General features: G+C 38.9%; 1 protein-coding gene across 1 annotated transcript; it reads right to left on the bottom strand.

Moving 5' to 3' along the window:
- Nucleotides 1–518: 518 nt before the first annotated feature.
- Nucleotides 519–7,441, bottom strand: LOC107061115 (uncharacterized). The gene is made up of 8 exons (XM_015309900.1): nt 7,288–7,441; nt 6,558–7,213; nt 5,919–6,336; nt 5,728–5,843; nt 5,328–5,613; nt 4,743–5,120; nt 4,056–4,206; nt 519–702 (listed from the first exon to the last, which is right to left on the bottom strand). Exons 1-8 carry the CDS (start codon nt 7,439–7,441, stop codon nt 519–521), a joined length of 2,343 nt encoding a protein of 780 aa, XP_015165386.1.
- Nucleotides 7,442–16,613: the final 9,172 nt, after the last annotated feature.

Genomic DNA, 16,613 nt, shown 5'->3' with positions numbered 1-16,613 from the left:
CAATTGAGAGAACTATTCAAGTCATCGGTATTGATCAAAACCGAGACTTATTTTTTTGCAAAATAACAGCCACATTAAACTCACGAGGGGTGGCAAAAATGTGCAAAAAATCCAAAAAAATTTGGAAGGGTCTAAATTATTTTGCAATTAAACATAAAAGAGAGCCATAAGCTCAAACAATCGCAGAAGCAGTTTTAAAAACTCAATTGAAACAGATAACCCAACTGTACACCAAAACACAAGTATTAACTAGCACTCAAAAGGTGTGGGCCTCACCCCACCACAAATAAATCAGTTTGTCCTCAAATGCAAGTAATACAAAATCCATAAGGCAAAGTAAAGAAAGACAAAGAAGAGGTAAAGAGGTGATCCTGGTTAATCTGTCACTCCATCTAGCTGGATATTAATGATGTGGCTTGCAAAAGTTCCACTTGGCGACGTTAGTCAAACTGGGTTTATCCGTCGAAGGTTACAGAACCGCTGCTATACGTGGGTCCCAACGGCGAATTCTATTGCGGTCACCCAAATGCTCGGTGATTCGCCAATAATTTCCAACTGTTGCCTTGTTTAACAGACTCTTGATTTTGAATATATCCTGAGTCAAACGGCAAATTAGAGTTGGTCACCGGATTCTTCAGCGATTCGCCAACTGGAACTGTTGCTCGCCATTTTGCACCTTTTGATCTCCTTCCACACTTTAGTCTGTAAAACTAGCACACTGTTATTTAATCAATATGCAAAATAGAAGTTAACAAAGGGTCTTGGGTTGCCTCCCAAACAACGCCTTAGTTAACGTCGTGGCATGACACAACAGCGTCTTTAGACGTCTTCCAAATATACCAGTTCAACCAATGAAATTTCTTGACAATCTCCTAAATACAATTTCAGACGTTGACCGGTCATTGTAGATGGAGGACCTTCCTGATCTTTAACTTATATGTGACCATTAAAGAACACTCGCGTTACTTGAAATGGTCCAGACCATTTAGATTTGCGCTTTCCAGGGAAGAGTCTAAGTCGCGAATTGTATAGCAGAACCCATTTGCCGCATGAAGACTAGCCTACGCCTTACCCAACTCACTCTCTCGAGCTGAGTGTTCGGATATGGGACTAGGGCTCACCCTCTTCGGCTGAACTTCATGTCGACCCACTCCTTAGGCCATCAGTCTAGTGGTCTTGGTTTCGCGACCTCCCTCTCGGGCAATCTGAAAACACATGAGTGACTTTGTATTTGCAACTACAAACCCTTTAGATTAAACAACAACAACTAGGTGATATCACCATTAAACTACATGTAACCTATCGGCAAGCAAGAGCCAACAATAATATCAACACATATTTGCTAAATCACACCCCAAGAATGTGGATTTGAAGCCACACATCAAGAAATAACAAAATACACCTAAAATGATAGGAAAATCAAATGGATATAAGAAATTAAACCTTCATTTGAAAAAAAGAAGAAGAATAGAGAAGACCCACTTCCAACTTGGGGAAGATAAACTCCTTTCTTCAAGTTCCGAAAAACCCTCTCCAAACATGAGAGAAAATATCTAAAAAGTACTATTCTATTCATGAAATTTAAAATAAAAGTTCTACACTTAAAAATAATAATAAGTTCAGTATTTATAAACTTCAGAAAATAGTGTTGGCGGATCTTTCGGCAAAATTAGTCGATGTCGCCGACTAACTTCAGCGATTCGCCCTTCGTCTATCTCATCGCCTGTTCGTGCTTGCCTTCAACACCTTCACATTCTGGACCATTGGGCGGTATAGTACTGCTTCGCAGAACTATTCGGCGAAGCCTAGACTACTTCTTTCATTGCTTTATTGATCCTTCTCCTTCACAGCTTCGCATACTGGAACAAAGGGCGGAGTAAATCGCTTCGGTGAATCGCCAAGTTTTCTTGGCAATGCTCGAGGTTTAGCTTCATCGTTATTTTTAGCCTTTTTATTCCTTTTTGTGCCTAAGTGTCCATGATTTCACTAAAACTTCAAATACCTAAAACTTAACGGTTTTCATCAGATGATATATAAAATAAGCGTTCGAGGATACTATTCTTATCAAAATAAAGCCCTAAATGAGTTCAATTTGTGGACTAATCAGCGATCATCAGGCTTGTCTTTCCTTTCTCTTTTTCGCTCGTGTTGTCTCTATTGCCCATTTCTGTTCTAGCTTTGTTCCTCAATCCATGTATCTGAAAATCAATGGTTTAACATCAGTTGTTGGCACAAAACAAGCATTTGAGGACACTAAATCTATATAAATAAAGCCCAAAATGAGTCCAAATCTCAGACTCATCAACACCCCTAACTTAAACTTTTTCTTGTCCTCAAGTAAAACTCAAGTTCAATAGTTTAAAAAAATGTCTCCAATAGTGCTACACAAGACTCAATCATGAATGCACACAACAAGACTCAACTTACTCATGCAAGGATCAATTATGTATTAAAAGATTCAAGTTGTAACTCACCATTATCAAAGATTCTCAAGTTCACAATACTTGCTACAAATGGGAGTTCAAGCTCAACAAATGTATTCAAAATACCCTCACACAAAGGTGATTCTATAATCACACATAATTTGTTCAACAATTTATAGCTCCGGAATCACAAAGAACTCTCACACTCAAAAAGATGAACACGTGCATGACTCCACCCATAAGTTTGCCCTTATTTTCTCACCAACACTTGTTTCAGTTCACTCAAGATCAAAAAGGTCTTTTCAAGTCTTTTAATGGGGCAGAGTGTAAAGGTATGGTCATTTAGGCTCAGTGGCTGCTATATTCATGAAATGTGGTATGAACAACACTTCGTTTCCTTCTCCTTATCATTCTCATTTATGCTCATAAGTCACCCCTTTATTCACTTTCCATGGACTCCGGACACCCCATTTCTTTTGCGCTTTGCAACTTTATTTAAAAACTTTTTCATTCTCTTTTTTTTATGGAAGGGTTCCATCTTTTTCACAACCATGGATCAATGGGTACTTCTTTGCACTTCTTGATTTACCTTCTCTTTTCACCACACCCCCAACTTAGGCCAAAAGCCTAAGTTGGCTATTCAAACAAACCACACTTAATGAGGGTTATGAGTGAAGGGATAAAGAAAGGTCACAATTTCATCAAGTTTCTTCCAAGAAAAGGATAAGGCTCAAAGGGTGTTTAAGAAAAGATCACACGCTCACAAGGTAGGCCACAAAAGAGGTATAATGTTAAATTGTTTCGCTCTTTAAAATTGTTACGTAAGATCATTTCAAGAGCTCACAACACTTGGTCAACTGGACAAATGGGGTAAATATTAGGTGTTATCACACATGGTTCACAGTAAGCTCATCACACAAGACATTGGCACCAATGTCAAACAAGACTCCATACTTTCGCTAGTGTGCAATGTTCATCACAAGAGACTCAATTCGACAATCGGCTAGTCACATTGAGATGCAAAAAGTTTTCATATTGCCTATGCAACTTTATTTGGCCTCATCATAGCCGCACTATCATGTTTTTTCTATTAAGAGCACCATTCAGGATAACAGTATTGATCACAACCGACAATCAAATTCGCACCCCCCCAGCCACAATTAATAACAATCAAGAGGTGGAAAAAATGGGTCCAAAAGGGTCCGAGAACACAGAGGAATTCATTGACCAAGTACCCACCCCCACCAAAAGCATTCAACATTGTCCCCAATGTGAGTAGAGAACAGACACTCCCGCAAATAAAACAAGAATAAAAATAAAAACTAGCAAATAAAGATAAAATTCAAGTATGTAAACATGCATAGCAAGATGACAAGGAATCTTCACTAAGCGCCCAGTTGGCGAGAAAATGAACCAATCGCCGAATGCTTCGGTGGTGCGCCCAATGAGCTAAATATTGCTCTTAGTTTCAGTGGGTGACACTAGCAGAAAGGGGAAAATCGACAGAGATGCAGGAGGTCACCGAATAGGTCGGCGACTTTCATAATGGACTTGGAACATCGCAAAATAATCATTGATTTACGCTGTCAGCGCTGAAGTAAAAGGGCAAAACAAATCGGGTCGCATAAGCACATCTGTGATTCGCCGAGTGATGAAGGTCTCCCGCCAAATGTTCCAAAATCTAAGTCCCATTTTTCAAGTCCATAGGGCGGACTATGTCGTGCCCACCGAACAGGTTCGGCGATCTGCCAATAGCATCTTCTTCTCGCACAATATTGTGCACCTGCAAAATCAACACACATTATTTAAAACACTAACACTTGGGTTGCCTTCCAAGAAATGCCTTTTTTAACGTCGTGGCATGATGTGGAAATGCTCTCAAACATCTTTCAGGTAGACCACCTCAATCAGAGAAATCTCTTGGCACTCGCCAAAGTATAACTTCTAGCGTTGCCCATTCACCTTAAATGCATGTCCTTCTTGACCTTCAACTTCGATGGCAGCATTGCGAACACTCGTGTCACTCTAAACGGTCCTGACCATTTGGACTTGAGCTTTCCTGGAAACGGTCTAAGTTGAGAGTTGTATAGTAACACCAAGTCTCCCAGTCTGAACTCCCTCTTAAACATTTTAGCATCATGCCATTTCTTCATCTTTTCCTTGTAAAGGGCTAAACATTCATAAACTTTGAACATGAATTCGTCCAACTCATTGAACTACTCTACTCTCTCTTTTGAAGTCTTTGCCCAGTCCAAATTTAGAGCTTTCATGCCCACAATGCTTTGTGTTCCAATTCAACTAGTAGATGGCAATATTTACCAAAAACTAGCTGATACGGAGACATACCAATTAGTGTTTTGTATGCAGTACGATACGCCCATAGTGCATCATCAAGCTTTCTAGACCAATCAGTCCTATTAGCATTCACTGTGTTGGCCAACATGCTTTTGATCTCCCAATTTGACACTTTAACTTCGCCGCTCATTTGGGGATGATACGGAGTTGCTACTTTGTGTTTCACTCCATACTTACTCAATGTGGCAGAGAACCACTTGTTGCAAAAGTGGGATCCCCCATCACTAATAATAGCCCTAGGAACACCAAATCTAGCAAAGATGTAGCGTTTCAGGAATTGAACAACATTTTTTCCTTCATTGTTTGGAATTGCAACATCCTCTACCCATTTAGAAACATAATCTACAGCCACCAAGATATACTTATTACCAAACAAACTCACAAATGGGCCCATGAAATCTATTCCCCAAACATCAAATAGCTTAACTTCTAAAATGGGGGTAAGAGGCAACTCGTGTCTTTTGCACACTTCACCTTGTTTCTGACATTGAGTGCACTTCTTAATGAACTCATGAACATCTTTTTAGAGAGATATCTAGTAGTACCCACTTTGTAAAACTTTAGCAGTTGTACTTACACCACCATGATGACCCCCAACCCGTGAAGCATGATAAGCATGGAGAATTTCAATGGTTTCTTCTTCCGGAACACATCTCCTAATGAAATGGTGTTCACACTCTCTAAATAAATATGGCTCATCCCAAAAGTAATTCTTAACATTGAACAAGAACCTCTTTTGTTGGTAGAAGTTCATTTCGTCTGGCATTAATCCACACACTACGGAATTGGTAAAATTAGCATACCAAGGAAGTTGTTCAAGAGTTACCGTGAATACCTATTCATCAGGAAAAACATCATTTATGTCGATCTCCAGCTCGTCATTTTCCTTGCATTCCAATCTTGAGAAGTGATGAGCCACCTGATTTTCACAACCTCTCCTATCTTTTACCTCAAAGTCGAATTCTTGCAATAAAAGCACCCACCTTATCAATCTTGGGTTGACATCCTTCTTTGCCATAAGATAACGCAGTGCAACATGATCAGTGTGAACAATCACTTTAGTACCTAGCAAGTATACCCAGAACTTCTCAAATGCATAAACTACCACAAGTAACTCTTATTCAGTAATTGTACAGTTACGTTGAGCATTGTTTAGAGTTTTGCTTGAGTAGTAAATGGGGTGAAAAAGTTTGTTGCATTTTTGCCCCAATACAACACCTAATGCTGCGTCGCTTGCATCACACATTACTTCGAAAGATTCTGACCAATCAGTTCTAATGATGATTAGGGTGGAAACAAATTTTTCGTTCAGGCACTTAAAAGCCACTATGCAAGCATCATCAAAGTCGAATTTCCCATCCTTCTCCAAGAGTTTGCATAGAGGATGTGCTATCTTTGAGAAGATTTTGATGAACCTCCGGTAAAAACCAGCATGTCCCAAGAAAGTACGAATACCCTTCACCAAAATTTGTGGTGGTAACTTCTCAACCACTTCAATCTTTGCTTTATCAACCTCCAGCCCCTTTTGCGACACTTTGTGACCAAGAAGTATCTCTTCCTTAACCATGAAGTGGCATTTTCCCAATTTAGGACCAAATTTGTCTCCACACATCTTTGGAGAACTTTTTCTAAGTGTGCTAAACATGCTTCAAAAGTGTCACCCCCAATAGAAAAGTCATCCATAAATACTTCCATTAAATCATCAAACCATGTCAGCAAAAATAGATAACATGCAACGTTGAAATGTTGCTGGAGCATTACATAACCTGAACGACATACGTTTGAAGGCAAAAGTTCCATATGGGCAGGTGAAGGTGGTTTTCTCTTGGTCCGCAGGAGCGATGGAGATTTGGTTATAACCGGAATTCCCATCCAAAAACAATGCCAACCTCTCTCGGAGAGTCGATCAAGCATTTGATCCATGAAAGGCCTGGGAAAGTGATCTTTTTCAGTCCACAAATTTAATGTCCGATAATCAATGCATACTCTCCATCCGGTCACTGATCTCATCGGTACAAGCTCCCCCTTTTCATTTGGAACTACTCGGATGCCTCCATTTTTTGGTACACATTGTACTGGACTTACCCATTTGCTATCCGCAGTAGGGTAGATCACACTTTCTTCTAACCACTTTATTATCTCATTTTTCACCACCTCTTCCATCGGTGGGTTCAATCTGCATTGATGTTCAACACTTGGCTTACAATCACTATCAAGCTGAATTTTGTGAGTGCAAATACCAAGAGGAATGCCCACTATGTCACTGATAGTCCAACCTATAACTTTGATATGCCTTCTCAACACCTCAACGAGCAATTTTTTCTGCCATTCAAGCAAGTCAGTTGCAATGATCACCGGTAAGGTTTTATTTTCCCCCAAGAAAGCATAACCAATATGGGAGGGAAGTACTTTCAACTCATGATTTGGTGGTTCTTCTGTTGATGGTTTTACGGGAAGACTTTCTCAATTTTATAGATCATTGTCCAACTTCAATGGAGTCTTTGAATACCTGCCAAGTCTGAGAGAGCCGCTACTACCTCTTCATAGCCTTGGATTTTGAATTCATCACAGTTCGAAAGCATGACTTCAAGTGGCTCGCTCATACACATCAAATGGCTCACACTAGCCACCAACTCATCAATAACATCAACAATGGAGACCATGTGAATATTACTGGGTGTTTCATTGACTTACATACATTAAAGGATACTTCATCTTTGTTCACCCGAAACTTCAATTCTCAGCTTTCAGCATCCACCAACGCTCTCCCGATTGCCAAGAATGGTCTTCCCAAAATGATGGGAATTTCAGCATCTATTTCACAATCGAGAATGAAAAAATCAACCGAGAATATGCATCGGTCAACCTTTACCAATATGTCATGAAGTATTCCCATAGGATATTTAATTGATTGGTCCGCCATCAGGAGTCTCATTGTTGTGGCTTTTAATTCCCCCAACCCAAGTTGTTTACAGATCGCATATGGCATTAGGTTGATGCTTGCTCCCAAATCGCATAGGGCTTTAACTAATTGGAACATGCCAATGGTGAAAGGGATGGTGAACTATCCGGGATATTCTCTCTTTTTTATCAGCTCTTTAGTCATAAATCCACTACAACTATGGGAAGCTTCAATTGTTTGAAAATCGAAGCTCCTTTTCTTTGTGACTAACTCCTTCATAAACGTGGCATAACCCAACATTTCTAACAATGTTTCAACTAGTGGGAGATTAATTGATAGTGTCTTGAACACCAATAAGAACTTCTTGAACTTCTCATCCGCATTCTTCTTCTGGAGACGTTGTAGAAATTGAGACGATTGATGAGTCCACAAATTGGACTCATTTAGGGCTATATTTTAATAGAAATTGTGTCCTCAAATACTTATTTTATTTCAATATCTGATGAAAACCCTTAAGTTTCAGGTATTTGAGGTTTGAAGGAAAGCATGGACACTAAGTTGCAAAAAGGAACGAAAAGGCTTAAAAAAATGAAGAAATGAAGGCCTAAGGATCGCCGAGTCCACTTGGCGAGTTGCTGAACGGACTTACTTCACCTTTTGTTCCAGTATGCTGAACCCTGAAGGAAAGGATCAAGTCGGCGGAAAAAGGGAGCAGTCAGCGCATCGCCGAGAAGTTCTGTGAACCAGTACCATGTCGCTTAATGACCCAGAGCACGACGATGCTGAAGACTTTGTGCAAGATGACCATGAACTACACCAAAGGATGAATCGTCGAGTTGATCGGCGATTCCAACTAATGACGCCGAATGATCCGCTGCAGTACAAATTTATGAAAACTATAAATACTAGTTAAAGTTGTAGTTTTAGGAGTCGAACAATTATTATAATTTCATATAGAATAGTACTTTTTGATATTTTTGCTCTAAGTTTGAGAGGGTTTTGAAGACTTGAAGATCCAAAGGTTGCATCTTCAAGATTTCGATTTGGGTCTCTTGGATTCTTCAATTTTGGCCTGTATCAAGACTTAAATCTTCATACTCAGTTGAATGCGAGCTCAATGTGGCTCAATTTGGTATAAATTTCTATCTCTTATACATGTGTGGCTAAAAACCCAATTATTGGGGTGTGATTTAGCGATTATGGGTTAAGATAATTGTTAGGTCTTGCTTGATGATAGTTTAATCGTACTTTGATTGTAATTTCGTTTAGTAGTTGTGGATGAATTTAATGAATTTGCAGTGGCAAATACAAGTTTATTTATGTGTTTTTAGCTTGCTCGAGAGAGAGGTTTGTAAAACTAAAACTATTAAATTGATGGCCGGTGGGAGTCGGTAAATATGAAGTTCAACTCAAGAGAGTGAATCCTAGTCTCATTCCCACACACTCAGCTCGAGAGAGTGAATGGGTTAAGGCATAGGGTGGTCTTCATGCGGCAAGTAGGTGTCCGAGAGGAACATATTTGAAACGGGGTAATTGCTCGAGAGAGAGCCTTTCCCCCTTAAACTTTAGCCTAGTCACAATTATTCTATGAATCTTCTAGAGAAAGCAGTACCATATTACCGTCACATCCCAAGGATCCCCTCTCACTTCTTAGAAATCCTTATTTATGTTGCTATTTTTACTTATTTGTGACAAAACCCCCCATTGTTAATTTACACTCTTGTGTGACCCTTTAATTTACAATGTTTTTAATCGTTAATGTCTTTAATAGGTGTAGTCTACTTACTTAATTTTCAGTTTTGTTTTGAGTGTTTGTGTGTTTTAAGAAACATATGAGTGTGAACGACGAAAATAGTTGCCGAGCAGGCCATGCAGAGGGTTATACTTTTCATCGAGACGATATTGATGATATTAATAGTGTGTACAACCCTACCCAAGTGGGTGAGATGGGTGCAATTTGCATGTCACAAGCAAACCGAAGTGCGACATTTGAAGTTACTAGCACAACACTCCATCCTATACATTCAAGAGGTTAATATGGAGGGTTAGAGCATGAAGATTCGTATGACCATATACGAAGCTTAATAGAAGTGTGCACCCCTCTGTCATTCCAGAATCTATCGCAAGAGTTCATACGACTTCGCTTATTTCCATTATCATTGACCGGGGGAGCTACTAAGTGGTTGGTCGAGCTTCCAAAGAACTCCATCAAGTCATGGGAGGAGCTAGTTACGACTTTTCATGAAAGATTCTTCCATCCATCAAAGATGATGAAACTGAGAGACGACATTCAAACTTTTAATGAAAAGGATGGCGAACCAATTCACGAATCATGGAAAAGATTTAAGAGATTTTTGCGAAAATGTACAAAGCATGGACTGCCGAGTGAGTTATTGCATCAATACTTTTACCGTAGTCTGGATTCGGTTAATAAAGGGATAGCTTATCAACTCGTGCAAGGAGGGATAATTTTACAAGCATTTTAAGTAGCCTCATTCCTCCTAGATGGCATGACTAGAGTAGATCAAGCATGGTACACAAACGATGACCAAGTTTCCCCACTGTGCATCAGATTAATGTAAGAACAACTCGATAAAGAATGGGAGAGGGATGAAAACATCAAAAAGATGTTGTCTCAAATGGATGTGATACAAGAGCACATGAAGGTGACGTATGGAGTATTTTGAGTTGAGGAGGGTTCTTCTTCCGATTATTTAAGACCGATCCGATCACTTAAGACCAGAGGAGAATTAAGGTTGGAACTCCACAAGATATGAGGAGGGTTTCCACCCACACTATCAACAGCGGGGCGGAAATCAAGGTTGGAACCATTATAGGAGTGAAAAACAATGAGATATTGCCACGATTGGGCTGAACAAGATGACCATGACGAAGACCATACTCAATTGAGTGAAAGCCGTAAATCAAAAGGGAGTGCAAATAGTCCTCGGGTGAATGATCTATTGTCACGCATACTTGATAAAGTTGAGGGCTCTGAGGATTTGCTATAAGGGATGAGAGATAACTTTTCATCATTAAACAGTAAAGTGAATTCTCATGCTGATGCCATCAAAATGCTAGAAGGTCAATTGAGTCTATTATCAGCTCAATTAACATCCAGTACACTGAAGAAAGATAATGGAAGAGGGTTGGTTGTAGTTACCCGTAGTGGAAATATGGCAAAATGGAAATATGGCAAAAGGGAATGTGATGGAGGATGAGGAGCCTCAAATGAAGGAAGAGAGCTAGGGTATAGAGGAGTGAGAATTGCCTATTCCACAAAACCTTTCCAAAGAACCACAAGTGGATGCAGAGCAACATGTTCAAGTTCCAAAAGTCATGCACCCTTTACCCAAAATACCTCCACCATTTCCTCAACGTTTGAAAAAGAAGAATGTAGATGAGAAGTTCAAAAAATTCTTGTCAGTATTCAAGAACTTGTCAATTAACCTTCCTCTGGTGGAAGCATTGTTGGAAAGCATTGTTAGAAATGCTTGGACTATGAAACGATTGAGGTACCCTAAAGTAGGAGTGCAATTATGACAAATGAGTCAATCACTAAGAGAGAAGATCCTGGGGCATTCACAATCCCATGCACAATTGGCATGCTCCAATTCGCTAAAGCTTTGTGCGATTTACGAGCAAGCATTAACTTGATGCCTTATGCAATATACAAGCAACTTCGTATGGGTGAACCAAAGGCAACGACAATGAGATCCCTTATGGATGATCGATCAATCAGGCACCCAGTGGGGATACACTATGAGATATTGGTAAAAGTAGATCGATTCATCTTTTCAACTGATTTTGTGAATCTAGATTGTGAGATCGATGCTGAAATACCCATTATTTTGGGAAGGCCATTCTTAGCTACCGGGAGAGCATTGGTGGATGTCGAAAGGAGGAAATTGAAGTTCCATGTGAACGATGATGAGGTGATCTTCAATATATGTAAATCTATGAAGCAACCGAGTAATATACATGTGGTGTCTACTGAGGATTTTATAGATGAGGCAGTGGCAAGTGTGAACCATTTAATGCGCTAGACTGAACCCCTTGAATCTGTACTTGCCAATTATGATGAATCCGAAGTTCAAGGCTATGAGGAAGTGGTAGCTGCCTTATCAGGGCTAGGAGAATATTCAAGGAATCCAATCAAGTTGGATATCGACCTGAAAAATAGAAAAAGTCCTCCAGTAAAGCAATCAACATAAGAACCACCGAATATGGAGTTTAAAGCCCTACCCTCTCATCTCAAATGTGCCTTCTTAGGAGCCAATAATACTTTACCAGTGATTATCACAACCAATTTTCTTGAGAGGCAGGTGCAATTGCTCATTGAAGTACTGCAGAAGCATATAAAATCTATTGGATGGACAATAGCCGATATAGTAGGAATTCCTTCTGGCATCTGTACTCACAAGATTTGGCTCGATAGTGAATGTAAACCTAGTGTGGAGCATCAACGGAGATTGAACCCTCCAATGCAAGAGGTGGTGAAAAAGGAGATCATCAAGTGGCTAGATGCGGGAGTGATTTAGCATATTGCAAATAGTAAGTGGGTAAGTCCGGTGCAATGTGTACCAAAAAAAAGGAGGTATAACCGTAGTCCCAAATGCAAAAGGAGAACTTATGCTGGGAAGACCAGTGACTAGGTGGAGAATATGCATGGACTATCGAAAGCTTAACTCATGGACCGAGAAATACCATTATTCAATGCCTTTGATGGACCAGATGCTTGACCGGTTATCAGAAAGAGGGTGGTATTGCTTTTTTGATGGGTACTCCTGTTACAATCAAATCTCTATTGCACCGAAAGACCAAGAAAAGAACACTTTCACTTGCCCTATTCGAACATTTGCATTCAAAAGAATGCCATTCTGACAAGGTAATGCCCCAGCCACATTTCAACGTTCCATGTTGTCTATCTTTGCGGATATGGTTGAAGACTCTATGGAAGTATTTATGGATGACTTTTCAGTCGTAGGGTATACGTTTGAAGAATGCTTAACACACTTAGGGCAAGTCCTTCATGGTGAAGGAAGGTATTGTTCTAGGACACAAGGTGTCATAACAAGGGCTATAAGTTTATAAGGCAAAAAAGAGGTAATTGAGAAACTACCTCCGCCAATTTCAGTAAAGGGTATTCGCAGCTTCTTGGGGCATGCAGGTTTCTACCGAAGGTTAATGAAAGACTTCTCAAAGATTGCACACCCACTATGCAAACTCCTAAAGAAGGAAGTGAAGTTTTATATTGATGATGCTTGTATGACCACATTTAATTGTGTGAAAGAAAAATTAGTATCCACCCTGATTATCGTCAGTCCTGATTTGTCTGAATCTTTCGAAGTAATGTGTGATGGTAGTGGTATGACATTAGGTGTAGTGTACGGGCAAAAGCGCAACAAACTATTTCACCGAATTTATTATGCAAGCGAAACACTAAATAATGCCCAACGAAATTATACGGTCACTAAACAAGAGTTGCTCGCAGTGGTGTGTGCATTTGAAATGTTTCGGGCATACTTGCTAGGCACCAAAGTAATAGTACACACTGATCATGTTGCACTGCGCTACTTAAGGGCGAGGAAAGATGCAAAACCAAGATTCATAAGGTGGGTGCTACTATTACAAGAGTTCAATTTTGAGGTAAAAGATCGAAAAGGTTGCGAAAATCAAGTGGCCAACCACTTATCGAGGTTGGAAAGAAAGGAAGATGCCGAGCATGAGGTCGACATAGACGACTCTTTCCCTGACGAACAGGTGTTTGCTATATCACTCAAACCTACACCATGGTATGCAAATTTTGCAAATGACATTGTGAGTTTATTGATGTCGTATAAGCTGACCTTTTACCAACAAAAGGTGGTTGTCAATGGCACTGAGCAAATATGGGGTGAAACACAAGGCAGCAACCCTATATCATCCCCAAACAAGTGGCCAAGTCGAAGTGTCAAATCGGGAAATCAAAAGCATCCTGGCAAAGACAGTAAATGCCAACAGAACTGACTGGTCTAGGAAACTCGATGATGCACTATGGACATATCGGACCGCATTCAAAACACCTATTGATATGTCTCCATATCAGTTGGTTTATGGTAAGGCTTGTCATTTGCCCGTCGAGTTAGAACACAAAGCGCTGTGGGCATTTAAAGCTTTAAATTTGGACTGGTCAAAAACTTCAAGGGAGAGGGTAGAACAATTTAACGAACTAGATAAATTTAGACTCAGATCATATGAAAGTTCAGCCATCTACAAAGAGAAGATGAAGAAATGACATGATGTTGATGTTTGCGTAATCAAGACACAACTTCCGATGCAAGTGTCTACTATCGTACAATAGTTTAGTAACCCAACCAAGGGTTGGGATCGTTTCCAAGAGAGTGGTTTTGAGAATTAATATAAAAATAAAATTTAGTTCTAACTAGTCGTAGCTAAAGACATTAATGATTAAACATAGTGTAAATTAAAGAGATCCACAAGAGTGTCAATTAACAATGGAAGGTTTTTGTCACTAGTAAGTAAAAACAATAAAATAAACAAGGGTTTCTAAGTAATGAGAGGGGATCCTTGGGATGTGACCGGAATACGGGTTAAGCTAGATTATTGGGTACATACTTTCGATAGAAGATTCATAGAATAATTGTGACTAGGTTAAACTTTAAGGGGGTTCAGCTCTCTCTCGAGCAACTTACCCCGTTTTAAATGCGTACCTCTCGGACACCCACTTAACATATAAAGACCAACCTACGCCTTAACCCACTAACTCTCTCGAGCTGAGTGTGTTGACATCGGACTAGGGTTCACTCTCTCTAGCTGAACCTCATGTCGACCCACTCACACTGGCCATCAATCTAGTGGTCTTAGTTTTACGACCTCTCTCTCGATCAAGCCGAAAACACATAAATAAACTTATATTTGCAACTACAAATTCAATAAACTCATCCACAACCACTAAATGAAATCACATTTAATCTACAGATAAAATATCAGCAAGCGAGACCCAATAATTATATTAACCGATATTCGCTAAATCAAACCCTAAGAATTGGGGGTTTTAGCCACACATGTATAAGAGATAGAAATTTATACCAAATTGAGCTTGCATTCAACTGGGTATGAAGATTTAACTCTTGATACACCCCAAAATTGAAGAATCCAAGAGACCCACATCGAAATCTTGAAGATGAAACCCTTTGGAACTTCAAGTCTTCAAAACCCTCTCAAACTTAGAGCAAAAATATCAAAAAGAACTATTCTATATGAAAATTATAATAATTGTTCGACATTTAAAACTACAACTCTAACTAGTATGTATAGTTTTCACAGATTTATGCTGCAGCGGATCATTCAGAGTCGTTAGTTGGAATCGCCGATCAACTCGGCGATTCGTCTTTTGGTGTAGTTCTTCGCCATCTTGCACTATCCTTCAGCATCGTCGTGCTCTGGTTCATTGGGCGACATGGTACTGTTTCACGGAACTTCTGTGCAATGCGCCGACTGTTCCCTTTTTCCGCTGACTTGATCCTTTCCTTCAGGGTTAAGTACACTGGAACAAAAGGCAAAGTTAGACCCTTCGGCGACTCGCCAAGTGGAATCGGTGATCCTCAGGCCTTCATTTCTTCATTCTTTTCAGCCTTTTCGTTTCTTTTAGTGACGTAGTTTCCATGCTTTCCTTCAAACTTCAAATACCTGAAACTTAAGGGTTTTCATCAGATACTAAATAAAATAAGCATTTGAGGACAAAAATTCCATCAAAATATAGCCCTAAATGAGTCCAATTTGTGGACTCATCAACACCCCCAACTTAAAGTTTTGCTTGTCCTCAAGCAAACTCAAGTCCAGCCATTCAAAAAGGGTGTCTCGAACAGTGTTAGACAAGACTCAATCATGAATGCACACAACAAGACTCAATTTACTTATGCAAAGATCAAATGTGTACTCAAAGATTCAAGTTGTGAAACACCATTACAAAAGATTTTCAAGTTCGCAATACTTGCTTCAAATGCGAGTTCAAGCTCAACAAAAGCCTTCGAATACCCTCACACAAATGATGATTCCATTTTCACACACAAAGGTATAATCAATTTAAAGTTCAGGAATCATTTATAACGCTCACACTCACAAAGAGGAACACAATTCATACTTTCACCAATAGGTTTGCCCATATTTTCCAATCAACAGTTGTTTCGACTTTCTCAAGATCACAAAGGTCTTAACAAAGCTTGTAATGGGGCTGAGTGCAAAGGTATGGTCATTCAGGTTCAGTCACTTTCAACCTCATGAAATGTGGTGCTCACAACATTTCCTTTCCTTTTCCTTCATCATTTTCTTTATTTCTCATAAGTCATCCTATTATTCACTTTCCATGGATTGTTTGGAAACCCCATCTCTTTTGCAGCTTTCTTTTTCATTCTTTTTATTTCTCTTTTTCTTTTCTCTTAATTTTTTTATATGGAGGGGTTCCATATGACATCCCGAAAATGCTATCAAGAGTCGCGTGTCGATAAACCAGTTCTTAATTACTACAATTTGTTTATTCTCATTTTGGGAACTTGAAATAATGTTATATTTGCAACCTTGCTTAAAATAATTGTCATCGTAATTTAATATATTGTATGGGGGTATTTGCGTAATGTTTTAATTAGAAATATGTATAGCTTAAAAAGGAGGTGAAGGATATATATATATATATATATATATATATATATATATATATATATATATATATATATATATATATATATATATATATATATATATATATATATATATATATATATATATATATATATATATATATATATATATATATATATATATATATATATATATATATATATATATATATATATATATATATATATATATATATATATATATATATATATATATATATATATATATATATATATATATATAGGTGTATATGT

Source organism: Solanum tuberosum, unplaced genomic scaffold (genome assembly GCF_000226075.1).
Source record: "Solanum tuberosum cultivar DM 1-3 516 R44 unplaced genomic scaffold, SolTub_3.0 scf00109, whole genome shotgun sequence".
Lineage (NCBI taxonomy): Eukaryota > Viridiplantae > Streptophyta > Magnoliopsida > Solanales > Solanaceae > Solanum > Solanum tuberosum.
This window is presented reverse-complemented; position numbering and strand designations above follow the sequence as displayed.

What these genes read in the sequence shown, in the direction of transcription:
- LOC107061115 (XM_015309900.1), bottom strand. Translation starts at nt 7,441, where the DNA reads ATGGTCTCCATTGTTGATGTTATTGATGAGTTGGTGGCTAGTGTGAGC. An exon ending in AACTGCTAAAGTTTTACAAA is followed by an intron (nt 5,121 to 5,327) that starts GTGGGTACTACT and finishes TGGTGGCTGTAG; the next exon opens with ATTATGTTTCTAAATGGGTA. An exon ending in TCCGTATCAGCTAGTTTTTG is followed by an intron (nt 4,207 to 4,742) that starts GTAAATATTGCC and finishes TTGATTTTGCAG; the next exon opens with GTGCACAATATTGTGCGAGA.